The following is a 24,893-nucleotide window of genomic DNA, read 5'->3' on the forward strand; positions in this document are numbered from 1 at the left end:
GAGACCATTACTCCTCGTTCTGTCATCTGCTACCATTGAGAACAGTCTAGAGCCATCCTCTTTGGAACCCCCTTTCAGGTAGTTGAAAGCAGCTATCAAATCCCCCCTCATTCTTCTCTTCTGCAGGCTAAACAATCCCAGCTCCCTCAGCCTCTCCTCATAACTCATGTGTTCCAGTCCCCTAATCATTTTTGTTGCCCTTCGCTGGACTCTCTCCAATTTATCCACATCCTTCTTGAAGTGTGGGGCCCAAAACTGGACACAGTACTCCAGATGAGGCCTCACCAATGTCGAATAGAGGGGAACGATCACGTCCCTCGATCTGCTCGCTATGCCCCTACTTATACATCCCAAAATGCCATTGGCCTTCTTGGCAACAAGGGCACACTGCTGACTCATATCCAGCTTCTCGTCCACTGTCACCCCTAGGTCCTTTTCTGCAGAACTGCTGCCTAGCCATTCGGTCCCTAGTCTGTAGCTGTGCATTGGGTTCTTCCGTCCTAAGTGCAGGACCCTGCACTTATCCTTATTGAACCTCATCAGATTCCTTTTGACCCAATCTTCCAATTGGTCTAGGTCCTTCTGTATCCTATCCCTCCCCTCCAGCGTATCTACCACTCCTCCCAGTTTAGTATCATCCGCAAATTTGCTGAGAGTGCAATCCACACCATCCTCCAGATCATTTATGAAGTTATTGAATAAAACCGGCCCCAGGACCGACCCTTGGGGCACTCCACTTGATACCGGCTGCCAACTAGACATGGAGCCATTGATCACTACCCGTTGAGCCCGACAATTTAGCCAGCTTTCTACCCACCTTATAGTGCATTCATCCAGCCCATACTTCCTTAACTTGCTGACAAGAATACGATGGGAGACCGTGTCAAAAGCTTAGGGTTGCCAGTTTTGGTGCCAGGTGTTCCTGGAGGTTTCATCACATGACATGATAGGCTTTGATTTCAGATTAATCTTTACCTCCTGGAGACTCCAGGACAATCCTGGAGGGATTCCGACATCCCGATTGGCTGCTCCCCTTTGTTTAGGGTTTGGAGATTAGACAGTGCCACTCCTGGTGGTAGGCCTCAGTCCTGCAAACCATCCCCCCCGGGGCTCCGTTTCTAAACCTGAGTGCTCCTACCGCAGTGCTGTTTTGTTTCGGCTTCTTGTAACATGGGAAACGTAGGAATATTTACATGTACAAAAATAAGCTTTGAGCAGCGTGGAAAAGATTTCTATAGTTTATTTTAATTAACAAAGCCTAATATCCTGGCCTAAACTTCCTCTGTCTCCTTCTCACACTGACAAAATGTTATTATTTATTTAATCCCCGAGCCTGCAATGTGATCCATGTGAGCAGATGCGTGCGCCTGCCCAGAGCCCCCGAGAGGTGCAGGATTCCAGCGACGGGGAACAGCGGGTAGGACCCAGGCTTTAGAGAGCTCCATCCGCGGGACCACGCAGGGAGGGAGCCACTCTGCCTGGCAGTAAGTCTTTCCACCATGGGGACACCGAGAACGAAGGGAGATGGGATGGAACAGAAAAACAGCGCCTGGGCAGTGATATTTAGCACATGCCTTGTTAGTTTCATAATGTTTGCTGTTTTATATTCCATAGCTTTAAATATTGCATCATAAATATTTTTAAAAAAAAACAACGAATAGGCGAAAAACAGAGAAAGAACAGGTTTGCTCAGCCCTGCTTATTTACTTTAGGGTTTTTTTTTTTTCCCATCTGACCCTCCGTCTCAAACACAATGGAAGAGAGGATTTTTCATTGTTTGTCATTAATCCTCCCAGAAAAAGGTGTTCAGCACCTACAGTATTCCCAGATTGCATCCATGGTTTAACATTCTTCTGGCGGATCCCGGGAAGTTAACTCTGCCCCTCCCCCGATCCCAGACTTCCAGTAATGCAGCTTTTCTTTTGTCTGTTTCTTCTTCCCTACCCGAGGTGTTGCCACCCACCCCTTCCGAATCGGTTATCGGATGCTGCGTTACCAGCACGGGTCGCAACTTCCGTATGAGTCACACACACACACCCCCCCTCGCTCTCCCGCTCCCCTTGGACAGCGGGGAGGGGGAAGAGAGAAAGACCTTCTCTTCCCCGCTACCCTGCCCTAGGAACAGCAGCCCAGCCGGGCGGATGACCCCACATTCCACCCTGCCGCCGGTGTCCGAGCTTGAAAAAAAACAAGTTTTTCTTTAAAACAAAGCAGGTGCCCTCACTAAACGCTGCATTGGAGGGGGGACAGCTGCTGTGTTCAGGAAATAAGGCAGGAAACCTGAGCAAGTAAAGGTAATGTGCTTTATATGTATATTATTTAACATAGAGTAGCTCCTAATGTTTGTTTATACTCTTTTTCATTGATCTGGAAGGTGGAGTTGTTGTAACTGATTTAGCAACATTTTATCTTTTAAAATAAAGCTAACCCAATAATTATTATAATGAAAAGGAGTACTTGTGGCACCTTAGAGACTAACCAATTTATTGTTAATTGTTGCAGACATTTTGCTTCTATGCCCTCTGTCTCTACTAAGGAGTCCCAGTTCCTACTTTTAGTAAAATAGTTACCATTGGTCTCATTCTGTCCCTCCAAAGTGATCAGGATTTCTTAAAAGATTGATTTATTATGAAAGATTAAAAGATATGTACATGTGTAGTTCGGCTAAACAAAGACTAAGATTCTGCAAAGACCTTACACACATGCTGAACTTTACTACCAGGAGTAGTTTCACTGATTTCAGGGGACTGCTCACAGAACTAAAGTTAAGCACATGTGTAAATGTTTGCAGAACCAGAACCAGGGGGAGGAGCACAAAGACCAGCTTCTATACATATTTGGTGGGTGTGGGCATCAAAGAGAGAATGGTACTGGGTGTGGAATTAAGACTAATGGGATGAGTTCCTCATGAGTTAAACAGAAAAATGCAAGATGAAAAACAGGATGAAAATTCCAAATAGTGAGGTCTAAATGGAAAGTGGTGGAAGCTCCATCACGCTAGCCTGGACAAAAAGCTGGAGAATACACTGTAGGGAACAATTCTGTACTGGCCCAAAGGGGGTGGATTAGATGAGCTGCCTTTTCCAGTTTTAATGTCTCCAACTGTATGGAATTTCTTTTAATTTTTTTTGGGGGGGCGGTTGGTGCATCTTGAGAGCTGTGTTCCTCTCTGTCTTCCTAAATGGCCCTATTAGTAGCTCTCAAACTTCAGGGTGCGCATCGTGGTGGGCGGTCAGCAGGCACCCTTCCACTTTATTGTGGTAATGCCATAGAAGTGGTGCACACCCTTGCAATGAGCTCTGGATGGAGCCCCACTGAAGTCGGGGGTGGGGGGACAGAGGTTTGCAGGAGACTCATCGCAGGATCATGACCTTACTGTGTAATTTTACACTACCAATATTTAGTGCCGAATTGACATCTAGCTATAGAAAAGATAAACGTCCATAAACGTATGGAATCATACTCAGTAATTTATATATTCATTATTTATTAACTAACTATCTCTCTCAGCACTATACATCAACACAGTGCTTTACAAACAACCTTAAACACAGGCCTAGCCCCAAAGAATCTATGAGTATTATTTGCATATAAATACACATCTAATTATTTAATATACTTGTAAAACACATTGGTTTCCTGGATGATACAAGCCTACTGTCGCTTTGGCCTATAGAGGCCTTTTATCCATCATCAGGACAGGCGTTTTTATAGTGCGTTCAGTATATCCTCCCATCTTCCCCAATTACAGAGCTACACAGGCACCTCAGTATTTTAGATTCCTCAGTATTCTAGATTCTTTGTTGAACCAACAAAGCAAAATCCCAGTGCTTTTAATTGAGGAACTTCTTCATGCCACCTTAAAGGACAGCGCCACCTTAACCCAGCCTGGATGGTGTTTGTCTGTCTATTGTGCATCTCTTTTACTCCACAGGGTCATTTCTGGGATTTTGCTATGTGGTAACAGAAATCAGGACAGTGGGTGGAGGAGGAGGGCTGCAGGGAGCTGCAGTTGTCTGTTCTGTGTTAATCTTCCGGCTGGGAAAGGGAGGGAGGTTTCCTAAGTGCGTTGGTGGGAGGGCATTTATTAAACATTGGAAAGCAGAGAGAGGAGGAAGAGGATTAAAGGGCGAGAGAAAGAGAGGGAGTCAGCGCCTGGTTTTATGGGGGTCATCCATCTGCTCTGCCCTTTGGATGCAACAGAGTGAGCCATTTCACTTGCTTTTCTCTCTCTGTTCCTCCCTGCTCCCTCCCAGTTGTCTGTGTATCAAGGTCCCTGTGCATCTGTAATTATCCGGGTAATTATCCGGCAACGCTACAAGGCCGCCCACCCCACCCCATAGCGTTCCAATCCATATCCAAGCTGCTGGGGCAATGGATCTCAAGAATGTGGTGGAGACTGTGGAAAGCGGGGAACAAGACGCTATCCTCAAGGTGCTGCAGATCTACAATCAGGAGGTGAGTATTGTGTTTGTGCTTGGCCTGTGCCAGTCCTCAGCTTTCCCTGTTTACGTGTCTGGGAGCAGGTTGGCTGGAGAAGCCGTGCTGTGGGATTTCTGTGCCACCCAGCTGTCCCCGTTTGTCTCCTCTACCTACATCTGTCTGTGCGTCACTTCAATAAAACTGCCATTAACCTGCTTAGCGGGTAAATCTTTTGTTTGTAGCATCAGTGGTTCCTGCATGTATGTTTTGACAGTGACTGTTCCCGAGCATCTAGTAAACCTCTCCCCTTCCTGCTTCCCTTATGTACTGGAAGTAAAGCACTCAGGCTGGATTTTTAGCATCAAGGGTGTAAGGGAAACATGGCAGGGAAATGAATGCCCATGTGGGGGCTAAATAGTGAGGTAGAAAGGAGGAGCCCTTTATGGCAAAGGAAGGTTTGGAGGTAACATATGAGGCCTAAGGAGGAAGCTATGGATGGAGTAGAATTATTATGGTTCACAATTAAAGATAATTAAGGAAGCACATTAACAGTAGGGATTTGCCACATATGCTTCATCTGAAAGTTGATAAGAGAAATCAAAAATAGCACGTGAAAACAACAAACTGGTAGGAATGAGTGATTGCCGCTACCAGCTTGGAAATGTTTAAAAACATTACACGAAGGGGTTGCCCCTTCAGAATAGGCACACATGACGTTTTCAACTCAGGAACCAATATGCAAGTGCAGGTGAAATTCACTTCAAAGGAGTCACCTTAGGAATGAATGTGGCCCGTCAGATCCTACATGACTCATGCTGCATCACACTGAAGTAGGTGGAAAGCGAGCAGAGAAAGCTGCAAATATTGTTGCACAAGTGTCATTTTCCAGGGAAAAATTGTGCATGCTACATCTGTTCCAACCGGGCAATTTTAATCCAGTCAAAGTCTCAACTAAGAAACAGTAGGACCCCATAAAAGTGACATACAGCAGAAATAACACAAACCGTGGCAGATGAAATATAAGAGGAATTAAGATGCTAAGAGGAAATTTGAAGAGCAAATAGCTAAACATAGCAGAACAAACACCAAGATGTTTTTTGAGAGTATATCGGACACAGGAAGCCTGGGAGAGAGTTAACAAGTCAGCTAGACTGTCGGGGAGTAAAGGGAGCAATAAAGGAGGATAAGACATTGCAGAGAACCTAAGGCAATGTCTTTGTGTCAGTCTTCACCACAGAAGATGATGGGAGATTCCTGCCCCAGATATATTCTTTTCAACAGAGGGCGTGAAAGGAAGTTAACATTAGGGTGCCTGAAGAATTCATGTCAGGCTGTTTAATACTTTTATAAAGGATCTGGAAGACGTTGTGAACAGTGGAGGAGGCCAAATTTGCAGTTGACAGAAAATTGTGTAAATCTCTCAAGACTGCAAAAGAACGTCAGGAATTCCTGAGGGACCCTACAACAGACTGGATCCCCAAAGCCAATTGAAGTAAATGGCAAGACTATCACTGACTTCAGTGGGTGCTGGATCAGATGCCAATAGGCAATTGAGCAACACGGGGCAATAAAAATTCACTGTGGATTGGTGCAAAGTGAGGTACATTGGAAGGAACCATTTGAACTATTCATACATGTTGATAGGGTCTAAATTTAAGTATAATCACACTGGAAAAAATCCTAGGTCCCATTTGCAGGCAGCACAATAGAACCATCTGGGCAATACACAGTGTTGGTCAAAAAAGATGTTAGGGAGTATTAACAATGTGGTGGAGATTAATAACAAAAATATGATAATACTGTTATGTAAATTGATGAGACATCCTTGCCTTAAGCAGTGGATCAAATTCTCTGTTGGTGTAAATTGGGATAGTTCCATTAATTGCAATGGAGCTGTGCAGAGAATTCAGGGCCCATTATAATCTGTGCTGGTTACTGCATCGCCAAAGGATATAACAGAAATGGCAAAGGTCCAGAGAAGGACAACAAAAGTGATTAGGAGCATGGAAGTGGTTCCATATGAAGAGAGGATAGGACTATTTAATTTGGAAAGGGGATGGGAGAGTGGTCCTGTATATAAAATAATGAGTGATATAGGAAAGATCAGTCAGGAGCACATCCTTACCTTTTCTTGTCATAAAGGCACAAGGGGTGAAGTTCTCTGGCCTGTTTTATGCAGGTTAGACTGGATGATCATAATAGTCCCTTCTGACCTTACAATCTATGACTTTTTGATCCAGTGAAATTAAAAGGTAATACCTTTAAAACCGATGAAAGGAAATGCTTTTTACACACACACACTGCATAATTAACCTGTGGAACTCACTGCCACAAGGTATAATTCAGACAAGTAGCTGAAGAGGGTACAAGGATTGGACATTTACATACCTAACAAGGATATCTGCAGTTACATTAGATAGGATAAAACATTTATAAAGGTCTTTAAACCCTCTTCTGTTGGGGCATAAATCATAACTTCCCCCGTGGAAATGTTAGTTTATAATTGTCCATTTTACCCCTTCCTCTGAAACATCTGGCATTGGCCACTGTTGGAAGCAGGAGCTTCCAGAGTGCTGGTCTGATCCAGTATGGCAAAGGTGGTGGGGAACGAGGAAAGGCTACTCGCATCCTCCACCCCTTGCCCATTTGCACAGGGTGCAGCCACAGTTGGGTGCTGTAGTATTTTCCTTTAGCTACTTCAGCAACCTCTGCCTGATTTTAATAGGATAATATGTTTTGAGACCTTGGAGTTACATAGATTGATACCTGGCTCAAACCTTTGAAAGATGCATCATGTCGAGGTATGAAAATTGTTTAGTGCTTTAAAAGATTGGATTTGAAATGCCATGCTTTGGATGTTGGAGAGGGATTCCACTAATCCGTCTGCCATGGTGAGCAATGGGCCAAACCCTCTGATCCTTCCTCAACTGTTATACCTTCCTTACTCGCTTAACACTCCTTTTGATTTCAGCAGAACTTCACTGGAAAATAACTGAGTAAAATCTGAATAAGACCCTTAGATTTGGCCCTGTATTATTGAGACTACATGAAATGTGCCAAAGACTAGATGAAAACATTTTCTAGACAATACACCCTGAAAGTCTGCAGTAAATCATAAAGTTGACATGATCTACTAGTTGATAGTTGTTACGTAATTTAAAATGATCTGTATTACAAAGTGACTCAACGGTAGCAAGTACAGGCTGCAATAAGCTATAGAGAGGGTGTGATTACATATGCTAATCAACTGTGTTTAAAGAACACGTGGTAAATAACTGACAAGCTCAGATACTATGATAACGAGGACCTCATAATACCTAGACAGATAGACTAGAGAGAATGAATGGATGAAACAGTGCACTGGTGAGCACTACATATCAAGAAGAAAAAATGCATGATTTGGGGCGTAACGGAGTACTGATATGCATGGACATACAGTATACCTGGATCACGAATATCGACTTCTCTGCTACTGCACTGTAGTCTTTTAAAATAAGTCAGCTGGTCAGACAGGCAGGTGTGTGTTATACACAGTACTAGGCTAAAATGACTTACCCACAGTTTGAAAATCAAGTCTATACACATATGTAGACAACAAGCAAAAAGAATAAATCAGAATTTTATGGACATTATTATTATTCCTTATTATCATGCAGCACCATACCTTTATGTTGTCCTTTACGGACAATTAGAAGAAGGCCCAATTCTCAGCCCTTGCTTCATCCCCTCTGTACCTCCTGGAGTGCAAAGGGAATACAGAGTTGTGCTAACAGGGTAGCTGAGGATTCCCTTTGCATAGGGGAATCCTTGGGTGGCATAAAGTCAGCGTTGGCAGCTCTACAACATCACGTGTTCCTGGTACCACCTTCCGGATGCAGTGGGTGTGCCGGGGGGAGGAGGCATGGCAATTTTGGACTGACTGAAATGGCTTTAGAGCAGCTCTGGAGCTGTTCTAATTTGCCCTGGAGACCAAAACAGTCCCCTTCTGCCTCCAGGAGTAGAGGTAGAGGTGGAAAGTCACTCTGAGGTGTGTCATCACCCCATTTCATAACACCTAAGGATCTGGCCCAGTGCCCCAGCTTCAAAGAGATGAAATGTAAATACATGGCTTCCTTGCACACTTTATAAAAGAGTGAGCTGAGAAGAAAGGAATGTCTTGACTTAGTTTTGAGTAGCGTAGAGGACTTGACTGGAGCCATAGAGGTGGGGAAACATCAAAGCAACATTGCCAGTAATTCTAGTTTGGTGTGTAAATGAAGTTAATCTGATTGTGAAGGATTGTAGGGACAATAAATTTCACAGAGCCAGATGTGGAAGAGTGTGTAAAACTGGGGTTAATTGATAAGGTTGAAGCAATGGAGGAGCAAGACACAACTTGAATGTGACGGAAAGGATCCTGATGGAGAATAAAATGGACAAATTCTCTGTGCCTGCCACGCAAAAGTAAAAATAAATAAAAAAGGTCCAGTTTGACTGTTCAGAAAAAAACCAGACTCCTCAGAGGTAAGAAGGAGGAGGCACTTTTGAGAGATAACGTATCAGGGTTAGGAGAGGAATGGAAAGGCGGTAGAATGGAATCAGCTGCTTCAGTGCTGCCTGACGTACCTGGTGACCATGCGCCTCCAGGGATGCTGCGGAGGCGGCAGCAGGTGTGCCATCGCTGAAATTCTGATGTTCCAGTGCCCATTCAGCACTTAAAATAATGCTGCTGCATTCAGCTGTCATACAGAAGTGGCACCAGAGTTCAACCGTGAAGGGGTTAATTGTGCATTAAAATTGCCCTGAAAACAGAAACCAGAGGGATGAAAAGCAGAGGCAAGCTCAATCACAGATGTTTTCGGAGTGAAGGATGAGAGGCAGATGAAGGAGACTGGGGGGCCTCAGGGATGGCTCTTTGTGTTCCAGAAGAATGGGGAGTTCCCTAAATCATAGCATTGAGAACCAAGAGCAAGACACAGACCTATACGCTTTATTGATCGTATCTGAATTGCCTGGGATCCGAGGGAAGAAGATGGCATGCTGAAGGAATGGCTCAGTGATCTAAGGAATCCCATTTTGAAGTCCTTAGACATCACCCAGCCTCCTCCCACTTTTGTGCAGTGTGCTGATCGTTTGCCTGGCATTCTTCTTTTACCCTGCTGTGATGCTGCATCTTTTGTTAAGACTTTGGGATGAAGGATACATATAAAATTATATTGAAAATCAAGATCATGTCCAGAATAGCTAATCAGAAATTAGAAGATCTGAAAGCTGAGCAAACCAAAGCGTGCGGACAGGATCAATATGAGGATAACAAAGGAAATGAGACAGGCCAATTTATGCTTCTATATTTTAAACCTTTTGAAAATAAAGGGGCTGGAGAGAGGCTAGTGTAACAGCTATATTAAGGAATCCAGAGCAGATCGAGGAAACTATAGGACATGGCTGTGGAGAAGATAATAGAAATGGTTACCAAGGAGAGGGAGTAGGACCAATACCTAGAATATTTAAGATGCAAGAGGGTGTGTACATTCCTAAGTGACTGGTGTCCACCTTAGGTGCCTTAAGACCAAAAGCCTTCACCTAGCTGCCAAGAAGTCTTCTGTATTAGTTGTGAGATATATCTCTTGCCTTCCCAGTTTGGGGAGATGATCCTTCACATCTTTTTAAAAATTGTAGAAATAGGATCTTTCTTGGGAGAGGTCTCTTCAAAGAAAGATGTGCAAAATCGAAGCCTGCTCAGCTCCTGACATGTTTTGCAGCCAGTCCACGTGCATCAATGGGGCCTATAGAGCTGGATAAAGAGAGCAGAGTAAGATTATGTCTACATTACAGTCTTCAGCTGGCATAGCTACATTGGTCAGGCACATGAAGAGGTTTGATCCCTGACTGACATAGCAGAAGCCCCACATGTAGACGCAGCTATGCCAACAAAACTGCACTTTTACTGGTGTTTTTCTCGTGGGGAGTGTTTTTACTGTATTGGTACAAAGTGGAGCTTTGCCAGTATAAGTTGCGTCCACACTAGCAGCACTTTGCCAGTGTAGTGTGCTGGCATTCCTGTGCTGGTAAGGCACTTCTAGTGCAGCCACCGTCTAAATGCCCATGTCACTTGCAATTGTTAAAAATACCCTTTTAGACAGATCTCAGACATTTCTGATCCAGTGTGAAGCAGCCTCGTGAAGCGGGAAGGTGCTGTACAGTCTGGGTGTGGTCTTTGTTTAGGGTTGCAAATAACAAGGTAACTTATCAAAGTCCTGGGCTAGTTGTTTGCTTGGGTATTGAAAGCATGGAGCCGTCCTTGTCAGCTGATGCCCTGTGGGATGGAGGGAACTGGGCTACAGAGTAGCAGAAGCTTTGCTGTTAGACTAAGAAACTGAAGCATGTGGTCAATCCTGAGACTCTCTTGGACGCTGGCAAATTCCTAAACTTGCTTATTAAAACCTGAACCAACTGAGAGGCCGAGGAGGAGGAGAACTAGCACTAGTGCTAAGCACTTCCTGATTATGACTGTAGATATTAGCACTGAAACCCCATGATCCACCCCGGATCACTATGGTCCTCGGATAGCCTAGGATGGAAGAAGCAAGAAGAAACTCAGGCAAGTGGTGGAAAATGTGTTCTGAAACAGCCAGCTTCCAGTACCAACTTCTGCCACTGCTATGAGGGAGATAGAGAGCCTGCCTCTCCCTGGCTATGGAGGTAGCAAAGCAATGCCCTGCAGAATTTTTTCTAGACTGCAAACTCAGATGGTCATCACTCAACCCCAGAACACAGCCGCTCTCACTGCAAGGAATTATCCTCTTAGTTCACCAAGACAATCACTCACATCGAGGATGGCCTCATAGACCACAGAATAAAGAGCCAGAAGCAGCTTATTCTCACAAGAAATAACATTTCTCTACTTTAATCAAGGCACTAGACACTCAACACACCCACTCACACAAGCAAATAAAAAACAAACAATCAGGGAATCAAGCTGTGTTTCACCCAGGCCTGGAAAGAAGAAAAGGAGAGAAAGAGTTTATTGTTGTTTCTATATTTAAGTGCTTGGGAGGTGCTCATAAACAACCATACAGCAGTGGGAGACACACAGGTATCACAATAGTCTTTAGAAAAGAATGGATTTATGGGCAAAGCTGGACACAAGCCTCTCCTACATGACAGCTCTCATCCCTACTCATCTGTTCTTTCCATAACTCTTCATGTTGTTTTATAGAGTCATACATTTTAAGGCCAGAAGGGATCATTGTGATCATCTGCCTGATCGCCTGTGTAACACAAACCACAGAATTTCACACAGTGATTCCTACATCAAATTTAGCAATGTGTGGAAATATTTGAACCCAATACAAGTCAGAAACCCATGGCCTTCAACCTAAGAATCCCATGCTGTAGGTTAGCAAGCTAAATGGGGAGCTGCGGGTTCCACAGAGGATCAAGCCCAGTACCTTGTAAAGCAGACATGATACAGGAACCACCTGCATATACAAATTGCTAAGGGATCTTAAAACTCCAGAGAACAAAAGAAAAATCCATTTTTGAAGTATCATCTTATTTCCATCGCAGTGACCGAAAAGAAGGAACATGCAGTGAAGGGATGAAACTTGTTGATGAACTGTAGGAGATCGGGGGCTGATCGGTACAAAGATGCCTGTTAATAAATCTCTGAATGGCTTGGACAGACAAGGAGCGAGATCAGGGCACAGGGCAATGGAGAGAAATGTGATATAATGAGGCTTAGATTTAAGAAGAAGGAAGTCACACAAAACCTGTCAAGGTTCCTTCCCCACTCTGAACTCTGGGGTACAGATGTGGGGACCTGCATGAAAACCTCCTAAGCTTACTTTTACCAGCTTAGGTTAAAACTTCCCCAAGGTACAAACTATTTTACCCTTTGCCCTTGGACTTCCACTGCCACCACCAAACTTTGTCTGGGTTCCTGAAAAAACGGAGTTTGGACACATCTTTCCCCCCAAAATCCTCCCAAACCTTGCACCCCACTTCCTGGGGAAGGTTTGGTAAAAATCCTCACCAATTTGCATAGGTGACCACACACCCAGACCCTTGGATCTTAGAACAATGAAAAAGCATTCAGTTTCCTTAGAAGAAGACTTTTAATAGAAGTAAAAAAGAATCACCTCTGTAAAATCAGGATGGTGAATACCTTACAGGGTAATTAGATTCAAAACATAGAGAATCCCTCTAGGCAAAACCTTAAGTTACAAAAGAGACACACAGACAGAAATATTCATTCTATTCACCCCAGCTATTTTTTCAGCCATTTAAAGAAATCATAATCTAACACATACCTAGCTAGATTACTTACTAAGTTCTAAGACTTTATTCCTGTTCTGTCTCCGGCAAAAGCATCACACAGACCCTTTGTTTTTCTCCCTCCTCCCAGCTTTTGAAAGTATCTTGTCTCCTCATTGGTCATTTTGGTCAGGTGCCAGCGAGGTTACCTTTAGCTTCTTAACCCTTTACATGTGAGAGGATTTTTCCTCTGGCCAGGAGGGATTTTAAAGGGGTTTACCCTTCCCTTTATATTTATGACAAAACCGTTGAAGGAATGGTGGGAACATGGAGTGGGAGGAGGCTTAATGGGATGGATGGCAGGAAGCAGAAGGAGGACAGATGACGAGGAGCAGAAGAGTGTCTGGAGAACAGTCTGGGTGTGTAAGTGGTCATTTAAAATGTAATGCAAACTCCAGGAAGTAGGAGTCTGATCCAAAGTGCATTGAAGTCAGTGGGAGTCTTTCCATTTACTTCAGCAGCTTTTGGGTCAGACCCTAATTGCAACCACGTATAAAGGATGTAATGGTATATCCAGTTCATGTGACTCCTGCTCCTCCTCTGTTGTTTTTTAATTTGGGTGGAAACATGCCTTGTGGAGTGCCTGCAGGTTGGCTCCTTGAACCTATATAACACTGGGTAACTGTTTTGCAACAGAGTGCTAGCAGAATTGTCTCCTGGGCATATAAGAACAAGGGATCCACCATACTGGATCAGACCATTGACCCATCTAGGTTAGTATCTTGCCTCTTTCAGTGGCTCTTATGTGATACTTCAGAGGAAGGTGAAACTCTCCATAATGAGTCTAGTCAACTGTGCTATACCGTGGGGGAAATAGATTTCTGAACTTTGCAAGCAATCCTGATTTCTCTGTTAACTTTTTGCCTGGTTTCTTAGTGACTTCAGCTACTTATGTTCTACTTGTTTATGTAAATATCTTAAACCCCTTTAGTATGGCAATGTTTATCGGAGGATATTAATTTCCTGCAGCAGTGAGTTCCATGGATTGGCTCTACTCTGCAAGAAGAACTATTTCCTTTTTCATTGCTGCCTTTCAGTTCAATGACTGGCTCGTAGCTCTCTCATTTTGTGGCTTGCTGGGTAGAAGCAGCCCAATGGCTGTCCCTGAACCATTTATTGTATACTATAGAGCAAATTTATTTTCTCTGTTTGTTTTTTGCCTCTTGAGGCTGATAGTTTCTGGTTTGTTTTCACAGAAGTCTCAGTGTTTCACCTTTGAAGATGAAGAGCGGGAGGAGAGGAAGGTATGTCTTTTGTTTCTTACTGTGGCCATGCAGAGGTACTTGAATGCAGAGTAGTGAATGCCAAAAGGCTTGGTGAGAGATGGCAATCCCAGAGAGAAGCTAGTGCTCTCTCACTGGGACTGGGTCACCGATGGAGGAGCATTGGGTTAGAACAGTGGTCTCCTGAGTCGGTTTGTCAGCATATCCATTCCTGATCCAGGGGCAGCTTCTACATGGCATGATGCCATGTCTGGTGTCGCTCTTCTTGCTCCCCAAGGCCAGGCACGTTATTCCTCAATGCGAGCTGTAGTAAGGTCTTCTCTTGCATCATTACTTATGCAACATATGCAGAACATTTACTAGTGTCATATGAAGTGTTGTTATACGTTGAAACAAAACTGTGCAGGGTTGTGAGATGCATTACCTTTACTCTTATTGCTGTTTTGTTTTCTTATTCACTGATCTGCAAGATATCAGCAGTTCACAATGGGACAGAGCCTCAGCCGGTGTAAATCAGTATTCATGGAACTATCCCAATTTACCCCATCAGGGAGTCTGGGCCAATGAGTCTCCTATTTATTAGTGAGAATTAGTGACATTCTACTATATCTAAACCTTCTGAGATCATTTCCCTTCTTCCCACCCTGTTCTCAACCCAGCTAGATCCTCCATCCTTCCCTTAACCTTATCTTATCCTCCTCTCAGTTCCTTCAGCCTGCTCCCCCATCCCCAGTATCACCTTCTCTCTGACCTTGGGACTCCCATTACATCTCTCCCCCCCACTCCCCCATTCTGTACTCTGTATTTGATTTAGTTGGGGATTGGTCCTGCTTTGAGCAGGGGGTTGGACTAGATGACCTCCTGAGGTCCCTTCCAACCCTGAGATTCTATGATTCTATGATACTCCTTTCCATGCATTATTGCTAGATGTGGGTGAGAACCCACACTCTGGAGACAAACGCCCTTGAGCTTTGGAAAGTTCACGTCTTGATCTGAACTTTATGGTAGGCCCATCTCTAGATACTGCTTATCTGTCTCAGCGTGGTGCATTACTCAGTGCCCATGCGTGAGAACAGCTGTTGAAATGTCCGAGCTAAGGCACTGTTTGCCGTGTCTTCATTTTTCCCTTCTAACTCCCCAGAAAATGGCCCAGCTGCTGATCAAGTTCCTGGAGAGAGAGCTCCAGCCCTCCTGCCAAGTCACATGTTTGGAAAGCATCCGCATCCTGTCCCGGGACAAAAGCTGCCTTGACCCCTTTGCCACCAGGGAAGGCCTGCAGACCTTGGCCAGACACGCTGGCATTGATTACTCAGAGGAGCTCATTCGGGAAGTCCCAGACCTAGATGTGATCCTGGAGGCCCTCAAATGCCTCTGCAACATCGTCTTCAGCAGTCCCCGGGCACAAGAGCTGACGGCTGAGGCCCGGCTCGTGGTGGGTCTTACAGAGCGCATCAAACTCTACAATGAGAAGAATCTCCCCCATGAGGTCAAGTTTTTTGACCTGCGTCTTCTGTTCCTGCTGACAGCACTGAGGGTGGACATCCGGCAGCAGCTGGCCCAGGAGCTTAGGGGCATCAGCCTGATGACAGACACCCTGGAGCTGACGCTAGGTGTGAAATGGCTGGACCCCCATGAGGTAGCCACTGAGGGGAGCCCTCCCCTACCCCTGCCACGGCAGGAGACAGAGCGTGCCATGGAGATCCTTAAGGTGCTCTTCAACATCACATTTGACTCCAGCAAGAGGGAGGTGGATGAGGTAAGTTTCCCAGAAGTCACTGCCCATGCCTTGATCCGATAGTGGTTTTCCACCTCTGCTGAGCAATTCCTCCCTGTTGCGTGTGATGTTGATGCAGTCTGTGGACTCCAGTCTGTGGACTCACGGTTACATACGCACATGTAGGAACAGAAGCAACCCATGGGGACTTCACTTCTAGAACAGTTTGATGACAACTCTGCTGTCTCTGCCCTATACACTGTTAACACTTAACAAATTGTAGCATTTTGTAAACTTTCTTAGGACTTTAAAAATAATTTTTGTGCCAGACGAGGGCAAAACGCTCATGTAACTTGCCATTGAAATGGCCAAAGCATAGCCCTTTTCCACCTTCTATATTAGTGATGGAGGTTGCAGATGGCTAACTTTTGGGAATGTCTGTGGCCTCTGCTGGTCCCTGGATTAACCATGTGGTGTGTTGGAGGACTCGGAAGGGATATGGAGCAAGAAAAAGGACGAGCAAGTGCGTGGGCGGGGCAGGAAGCAGAAAGAGAGTTCTGGGGACATTGCCATGATTTGTATGTTACTCCTCTTACTCCACTTTACCAAGATTTGGTTGTTCTTGGTATCCATGTACAGAAGTGTTCTGTTCCCAGAACAGCAGTAGAGAGGCAGAAGGGCAAACAGACTCTGGGATTTCAGGAACTGCAGAGATGTGCTTCCCTTTCATAATCAGGTTTTTTGTTTTCTGTTTTGGGGCCAGGAAGATGCTGCTCTGTACCGACGCCTGGGCGCTCTCCTGCGTCACTGCCTGATGATTTCAGCTGATGGAGAGGACCGGACAGAAGAATTTCATAGGTGAAGATCATTGTCCTACCATAAGACTTGAACCCATATTATCTTCTTACCCAGATCAGAAGGTGCTACTATATAAGCCATCCTGACACTAAGGATCAGATTCTGATACCCTGATTCATGCTGAATGGTACCTTTCTCTACAAGTAGTCCTGCTGAAGGGAATGGGACTACTTGCCAGAGCAAGAATCGCTCACCAACTTGAAAAAGGTCTTCACAATCTGGCCTTAAATATCTAACCATATCCTGAGTCATACTGAGCAGTTGCCATATGTTGTGCAATTGACATTGACAGTTGTCATTTGAGAGAGAGCTGAGACCTCCCAAAATCAGGTCATGTTTGACCTTTGTGTGCACACCCTTTGATTAGTTTGGTTGTAGAAGAGTCCACTTGCAGGTCCCAGCAAACGAAGGTTTTTGATCTTACCCTCCGGCTCCTCATATTGCTAGAATTTAGAAATTAACTTGCTCCTTGGAGAGTAAAAGAATTTACATTAACACAGAGCCTTGGATGTCTCTTTGTTCCTCCTCTCCCTGTATGTTCAGCCACACAGTTAACCTCTTGGGCAACCTGCCTCTCATGTGTCTGGATGTCCTGTTGACCCCGAAGGTGCGGCCAGGCTCACTTGAGTACATGGGCGTCAACATGGACGCAGTCAGTGTCCTGCTGGATTTCTTAGAGCGACGACTTGACAGGGTAGGTAGAGGAGATGCTGTGCAGTTTTTCATTGTGCCATCTTTCCATGCAGATTTGGCCCTCCATCCCTGCCCAGCAGTGCTACTTTCTCCATTAAAAAAAACCCAGATCGCCTCACGAGGAGACCACAGGAATGTCAGCAAATGATGGCTGGTTTAGAATTCACCAGAGTAGTTGGTAGCTATACCTTTAATAGAAGTGAATATTTTCCAGACAGATTCGAACAATTATGGTTGGTGTTTGAGTAGGTTCACTGGTTGACTGGACAGTAGGGTGATTGACTTTTTGTTTAAAAAGTAATAGATTTATTGGCTGTTTGCATGGCAAGATTGGTTGGATGGGAGTTGGTTAACTGACTGACTGAATCGGAAACCCTGGAACTGGTTAGTTACCGGGTGTGTTGGTCAGCTGTTTGGATATGACAGTGTAAATTGCTGTACAGTAGGCAGTTGATTGATTGGTTAGCTGTTTCTTTCCCGTGACTAACTCAGGAGGTCTGAGGACTGATTGTCACCAATCCCACTTTGAGGTGAAGGGCCAGTGGAGTTTTTGTGGGCTTCATTAAGGCAGATCATGGGGATTAACACCCACCCCCATCCCCACCCCTCAAATTCCTGGATTTACTACTCCAGCAACTTAATCTGAGTTTTTCCTGAATCCAAAAATAAAATTGTTTTTAAGTTCTCAGTTCATTTTTGACAGAAAGGTGTTATATGAAGCAAACCTGTTAAAAATATCACCAACTCAGCAGAACATTGGGTGTGGTCTTCAGGCTCTAGAAATACTCTGAGAGCTTTTCTGTGCGTGGCTGCGTGACTTCCCAGCGCGCTCTGCTGTCACTCCTGTGTTCCAGTGTGTTTCTGGCAGCCCTGTGCCATACAGCGAATGCAGAGAGGCTGCCAGCTCTGAGCACTGACACAGTGGGAAAGCTGCTGTGGTACAGAACTGGAATCTTCCGTCCTCATCTCTGGCCTGCGCTCTCGGGATCTGTCTCTGCTAGGAACTGGACAATGAGAACTACGTGAGCTTGTGATGACCTGTTGTTGTTTCTTCTGGGCTCTTTCACAGGGTCACAAACTGAAGGAGACCCTAACCCCTGTGCTGAACCTGCTGACAGAGAGTGCCCGTGTTCACCGCCAGACGAGGAAGTTCCTCAAAGCTAAGGTACCATGTTGGTGTAGGGAGAATCCAACGCTCATTCCTGATTCCTCTGAGGTGGGAGAAGAATAACACAAACTTTATGGATTCCACCAGCCTCCAGATACCCCTCTCCTTCCGTATACAGATTCTGCTATCCAAGACTCTGAGCCCCACAATACCTGCCACGTTTGCCGCGCTCCCAGTAGTTTATTCATTTAATTGATCTGTAAATTGCATTGTGGCACAAAGGTTTTCTAGAAATCCCAGTGCCGTTCCAGCCTCGTCTCTCTTGCTGTGGCTTTGCAGGTGCTGCCTCCGCTGCGGGACGTGAAGAATCGCCCCGAGGTGGGGAACTTGCTGCGGAACAAGCTTGTGCGCCTGATGACGCACATTGATACCGACGTGAAGCACTGCGCGGCCGAGTTCCTCTTTGTGCTCTGCAAGGAGAGCGGTGAGTAACGAAAACATCACAGGATGGATGAGATCCTCTGGGATCTTAGTGCCAGGGAGGCAGGCCATGGAATCCAATTTCTGGTCAAAGCCAATTAGAGCTTACACCACATCAGACCTTCCGAGGCTAGAGGACACACCTTGCCACCCCTCAGACACGCTGTCCAGGCATTCGGTGCTTGGGGCAGATAGTACAGGAGTGCACTGTGGGAAGGCAGAGTTGCCTTCCCACCTCACAGACACACCATATAGATGAGCAGCGCCAGTGGTCAGTGAAACACTCTGCAAGGAGACAGCTCCTTCCTACCTCACAGACACACTGGGCAACATTCTGACCTGCTGTCAGCGGATGCAGCTCCACTGATCCATTGTCCAGCCCCCCCAGTGTGGGGAGTCAGATGATAAATCTGATATTGTTTGCTTTACCCTCCGCTCTGCTGTCACAAAGTCCAGGGGAAGAACTGGTTCTTGGGGATTTTGTCTGAGGGAGGAGGACCCGGAGCTGAACGTGCTGCTTGAGCACTCAGGAGCGGTGTATTGACTATCAGTGCCACGGTCTGCATTTCCCACCTGCCTCTTCCATATGAGGATTTATCCAGTGGATGTCCATGCTGGCTGGTGCCTCTTGTTTAAAAGTGGTCACTTTCTCTCACTCAGCCCAGCCTGTCCCCAGGAGGGCCGGTGGGCAGCAAGGGGATGTGCTGACTCTTGTGTCTCTCTCCCTGTCAGTGTCGCGATTTGTGAAGTACACAGGGTATGGCAATGCAGCTGGGCTCCTGGCAGCACGAGGCCTCATGGCAGGAGGGCGGGCAGAGGGAGAGTATTCTGAGGATGAAGACACGGACACAGAGGAATACAAGGAAGCTAAGCCCAAGTAAGGACCCCTTTCCCTCCACCACTTCCCACCACTGTCCCTCTGTCCTTACATACTCACAAATCCCTTTCTCCATGCCCGGCCTGTGCTCACGAGCTCCCTTCCCCATCCTGTCCCTGCGCCCTCACTTACCCCATTACCCACTTTTCTCACCTTATTCCTATTCTTCCCCATCCTCTCCCTGCATCCCCCTGCCCAGGGCTTCGCCCACTTTCTCCTCCTCACTACTCATTTCATTTAATGGCATTTCATCCAAAAATTACCTACTTCCTACTCCAGTGCCCCACCCATCCCCACCAGGGGAATGGCTCCCCTTGTGTGACAGCTGCTAGTGTGCTTGTATCCACTCACTGGCAGTAGGGCACATCATCTACAGTGGAACAGATTCCCTTATTGTGCCTCTCCGGAGAGGCGTGGAGATGGGGCAGCGTGTGTGATGAGGGTTGGGTCCTATCCACCTCCAGCTGCTGGGTTCCTGTCTGCAGCCAAAGTGAACGTGTTCCTCTCTCTCCTCGGCAGTGCTTAGCCGTGACCCTGTGATAGGGTGGACAAAGGGGACTCTCCAGTCCTACCGAGCTCTGATTGAACGTAGGATTGGTCATGTCAAATCAGGCCGTTAGTCCACCAATTCTGGAATCACATGGACCACCTGTATATGGAAGAGGAGGGAGGTGAAGTCTCTATAGATGGAGGCCACTGGAAGGAAGTGACGAGGAGAGGGTGAATTCCCACTCCGGTGGCCAGGGAAGGAGGGGAGGGCTTGGCAGGACTCTCCTACCTAAGGAGAGTAGGGGGTGATGCAGTGGAGCATGGGCAAGTGCCAGAAGCACCTTGCTGGCCCCTGTGATGCCACCAGCGCTAGTATCCCAAGGAGAGGAGAGAGCATGTGCTCTGTGGCCAGCTCTGCTCTCATGCTATTGTAGACTCATAGATGCAGCCTGCTTTTCAATGAACCTGTTTCTCTCTTCTATCTCCCTCTTTTTCTCTTTCTACCTCCCGTTCCCATCATTGCATTCAGCATTAACCCAGTGACAGGGCGTGTGGAGGAGAAGCTCCCCAACCCCATGGAAGGGATGACTGAGGAGCAGAAGGAGTATGAAGCCATGAAGCTGGTTAACATGTTTGACAAGCTGTCCAGGTATCAGAAGAGAGAACGAAGCGTGCGCAGTTGTGGTTTGGGGATGCAGTGGGAATGCACTAGGAGAAAGAGTCCTGGCTAATATAGGTCAGACACTGAGACTGGGGGGACCCAGGTTTGTCACAGAATCATGACTATGGCAGGTCAGTGCTGTAGGAGAGTCTTAATGGGCACACAACTACGTATATGCCTTGAGGAGGAGGGGAATCCCAGCTCAGTGCAGTGAGTGTTTGGTAGCAGTCCAGGGCCCTGGAAGATCATAGGGGATGGACTCGGGGTGATTGCTGGGAAGATTTAACATAGGAATAAATTAACAGAGCTGGATTCTGTTACCCCAGCAAAAGGAGTTCAGGGGCCTTAGCCAAGCCTCGTTGAGACAGCAGCAGACTACCACATAGATGTGTTCTCCACCTCCCAGTGCATCGGGAGTTGTCACCTCACCAGAGTTCAGCCTGGGAGTTCTCTAGCAGATGGTGGCATTGCCCCTGGGTGGCTGCTGGTAGGAAGTAGCATTTCAGACACAGATGGCAGCCAATGGCACCAATTCTCCTTCCCCACAGGAGAGCCTTCTCCAGTAGGCGCTCATCCATCATTCAGGGGCACTGCAGACAGGGGTCTGGGATCTACCTAGAGAGTTCAGAAGGCACCGAGATGGGAAGGAAAAGGGCAGCAGGGCAGCTCATTTACTGCTCTTAGCCCATGTGTGTCAGAGAGAGAGAAACTCATCCTGGTGCCAGTCCTAAAGTTACACTACGGTGGTTCAGCTAGCACTGCCTGCCTCTGACCAGTGCTACTCCGGACTGTGCCAGGAACGCCCAGGAGATTCTAGTATCCAACCAATGTAGCAGGAGCTTAGCATGGCAGCTCCTGGGACCTCCAACGCTAATTCCAACATGACTGGGGTTCTGGGCCCCTAGCCCACCCTGCCGCAGGGGCTGTACTCTTTGGGTTGCTTGAGAAGAGGCATCAATCCGTTCCTTGGACTGGATTTGGGGGCTGTGGGATTCTCTCTGCTGCCTTTTGGAGCTTTGCAAGTGGAAGTGCAGAGCCCAATATTCAGAGGTGGGGAGTTCAGTGTGAGTTGTGAATGCCCAGAACTTCTGAAAATCAGCCCCTTGTTCTTTTCACGGGTTTATTCCTTCCTTAGGTGCATAGGAATGTTGTTGCTGGAACCAAGCCTGTTGCTTTAACTGGGGGGCCTCTATTGTGCTGGTATTCCGCAAAGCATTCTCCCTGGCTGCCATCTGGAGGTGTCCACAGGTCCCTCAGGGGTTGGACACAAGTGCTCAGCGATCTGAGCGTTCCCCAGTCTCCCAGTTCTGTAGCTCCTCCAGTGACATTATGTGCTTTCTCCTGGGAACTCGCTTTGCCAAACTAACTCTGCTCTTTCCCTCTGTATTGCAGACAGCAAGTCATCCAGCCGATGGGGATGACTCCAGGGGGCAATCTCACCTCTCTGGAGAACGCTGTGCATGAGCTGGCGGAGGAGAGGTCATCGTCTGACTCTGACTTGGGGTTGGACTGATTCACACCTCTCCACCCCCCCCCAAGGACTGTGGGCTCTCCACTCTCCCTCCAGAACTGGTGCTGCATCCAGAGGATAGTACTGGGTGAGGACTCTCCCAGTGGGATCTGAATCAGGGCTGGAGTCCACTGACCAGACGGATAACAACCACCTCCTCTCTGGTCCCATAACCACCTCTCCTTTCCCAAAGAGCTTGCCACAGCTTGGTTTCATCTTGGTCTCTTTCCCTCAGTGTCCCTGAGGACCTCACACTCCATTGTGAGGACCTCACAAACCCAGGATTGTCCAGTAGGATTTTTATAAAGAAAGATTGGGAAGGGGGACAAGGGAATATCTTCTTACACCACCGGGGTCCAGTAGCACGTGGAGCATTGTGTGTGCTGACTGCTGTGTGGGCACATGACTGTGTGCGCATCTGGGTGTTTTTATGGGGTGTGGGTGTGTTCATGGGATGTGAGGCACTTGTGCAGCATGCATGCATTTGTAAGGGCACACAAAGGTGTGCCTATGACAGAGAACATATGTGGGAATTTGGGAACATGAGATGTGCGTGAAAGTGTATGTACAAGTGGAGTACATGCCTTGGACATATGTGTAGTGATTAGAAGAGTGTGGGCGTTACATGTCTGCATACTGATGGTACGTGCTTGTATGGGTGAGCCTGGTTATATGGGGAGTATGCAATTGTATATGTACAGATGGGCACATGTCAACGTGTAATATTTAGGTACACATATAGACGTTTGTGGGCATGTAAGGAGTGTATACATGAATGGCTGTGGAGTGTACAGGTGGGGATGTGAGTGTAATGTTTAAGCACATGTGCCGGTTGGGACTCATGTTAGGATACGTGTGCTCATTCTGTGTGGGGAACACATGTGGAGGTATGGGAGTGTAGCTCTTTCAGCACTCACACTGACTGCAGGGTTGACATTTGCAGGTGACTGTTTGCCAGCAATGCTCTGATTTGTAGTCTCTAGTACTGTGCAGTGATCCTGTTTCCACCACATTCAGTTTTCTGGACTAACTGCTCCCATTCTGCTTTCTGAATGAAAGGCAGGGACCCCTTGCGTAGTTTCTTGCTGAATCATCTGCTTCAGCTCCTACAAATCCCCAGCTCTTTGCACTCCCAGGCTGGTATCAAATCCCGTCCTGCGTAGACTTTTCTGTTTAAAGAAGAGAAACTATCTTCCAATTTGTCTCCTGTACCAAGAGTTTCAGAACATATTACCACAAATAGAAAGAACTACACTAGAATAAAGGAAACCTTCTGACAGATGATTTTGTGTCAACGATTCGTCTGAGTGGTGTCACAACTCTAAGCAATTAGAAAACAGCCAGTGTTTCTGGGGGTCTGTCATATAGCCATGATCATTCCGAACATTAGTTTTATTCCCAAATAATAGGCTATATTAAGAGACAGTTAAGGCTGAAACTATCTCTAGACCTTAACCAAAAAAAAACAAACACATCACTGAATGTTTTAATTTGAAACATCTAAGGACCTGAGATTCAGGAAATTTTAAGTTAAGATTCCACTAACACCCTTAACTCTGCCCTCTGTACCTCGCCTCGTGTACTGTAGCTATAGGAGCATGATAAGTATTCCAATTACTTTTTAAATGGTTGTAATTATTAAAAATAAGTAATACAGTCCAAGCATATTAGTCCTCTTTTCTGCTCTGTGTAGAATATCTACGGGCATATCCAGAATTGCAGAATGAGGTTTTCAGCTAGTGTTTGTAGAGTGGATCTGGGCTAAATAGTTACCTGCTTGTATGTAGATAGTGGGGTTTCTGACCCGTATTGAACGAAAGAGTAGGTTAAGCATAGCGGTGTTTCTCTTCTGTACAGACAGGATGGACAGGAAGGGTTGGGCCTTGTGGCTTATCACTGAACAGTTGTGGTCCAGGAAATCAAGGTGTGGTGGGAGCCCTGGTGGCCAGAAGTGCAGCTGTTGGGGGCGGTTGGGGGGGATTGGAGAATTGGGGATTGTTCCTAAAAATGTCTCCCACTGTGAAATTTTAATTCTAAATATACTTTGCAATTGGTTTACATTTTAAAGGCTGTCTCTGCAAGAGAAAAAGGCTAGAGATTTACTTCTTTAAAAATGCAAGTTTAGTTCTTCACTTAGTGAAGAACTTTGTGGACGTTTTTAAACTCCAAGGAGTTTAAAAAGGGGGGGAAAAATTGAATAACTCAAAATTTAACCCACTCAACTTCACAAATAGACAGCAAGCTCCCTGAGGAGAACAGGAGAAATCAAGTGTGGAGATTCTGGGTCAAGCCATTCTATTTTATTTTTCTAAGATAGAAGTGGGCAAAAAATAGTAGTAAACTTTCAGTGCAAACCTCTGATCTTTTTCAAAGTGTTAGATCTGGCAGAAACCTCGCCCGCTCAAGAAATTAAAGAAAAACATGGTGTATTTTACTCACCCCTCGCCCATTTCCTTGTGTTCAAGTTCCTCAGAAATAGGCCATGTTTAAAACTCAAGCTTGCAATGGCTTAGGCACTGATCCAGCAAAAGCTCCACACATGTGCTTAACATTAAACATATGA

The 24,893-nt window shown here is 46.1% G+C and overlaps 1 protein-coding gene across 2 annotated transcripts; it reads left to right on the plus strand.

Moving 5' to 3' along the window:
* Positions 1-1,398: 1,398 nt before the first annotated feature.
* On the plus strand, positions 1,399-23,612 carry RIC8A (RIC8 guanine nucleotide exchange factor A). Of its 2 annotated transcripts, XM_073346979.2 has the most exons (12): positions 1,399-1,484; positions 2,212-2,294; positions 4,257-4,458; positions 13,914-13,961; positions 15,082-15,696; positions 16,418-16,512; positions 17,056-17,206; positions 18,275-18,370; positions 18,653-18,797; positions 19,526-19,670; positions 20,689-20,808; positions 22,213-23,612. In XM_073346979.2, exons 3-12 carry the CDS (start codon positions 4,375-4,377, stop codon positions 22,331-22,333), a joined length of 1,620 nt encoding a protein of 539 aa, XP_073203080.1. In that variant the 5' UTR covers positions 1,399-1,484; positions 2,212-2,294; positions 4,257-4,374; the 3' UTR covers positions 22,334-23,612. The 2 variants fall into 2 exon arrangements, with proteins under 2 accessions (XP_073203080.1, XP_073203079.1); XM_073346978.2 differs by lacking the exon at positions 1,399-1,484 and having other exon boundaries at positions 1,976-2,294.
* The last annotated feature ends 1,281 nt before the right edge of the window (positions 23,613-24,893 follow it).

This window comes from Lepidochelys kempii, chromosome 6 (genome assembly GCF_965140285.1).
Source record: "Lepidochelys kempii isolate rLepKem1 chromosome 6, rLepKem1.hap1, whole genome shotgun sequence".
NCBI lineage: Eukaryota > Metazoa > Chordata > Testudines > Cheloniidae > Lepidochelys > Lepidochelys kempii.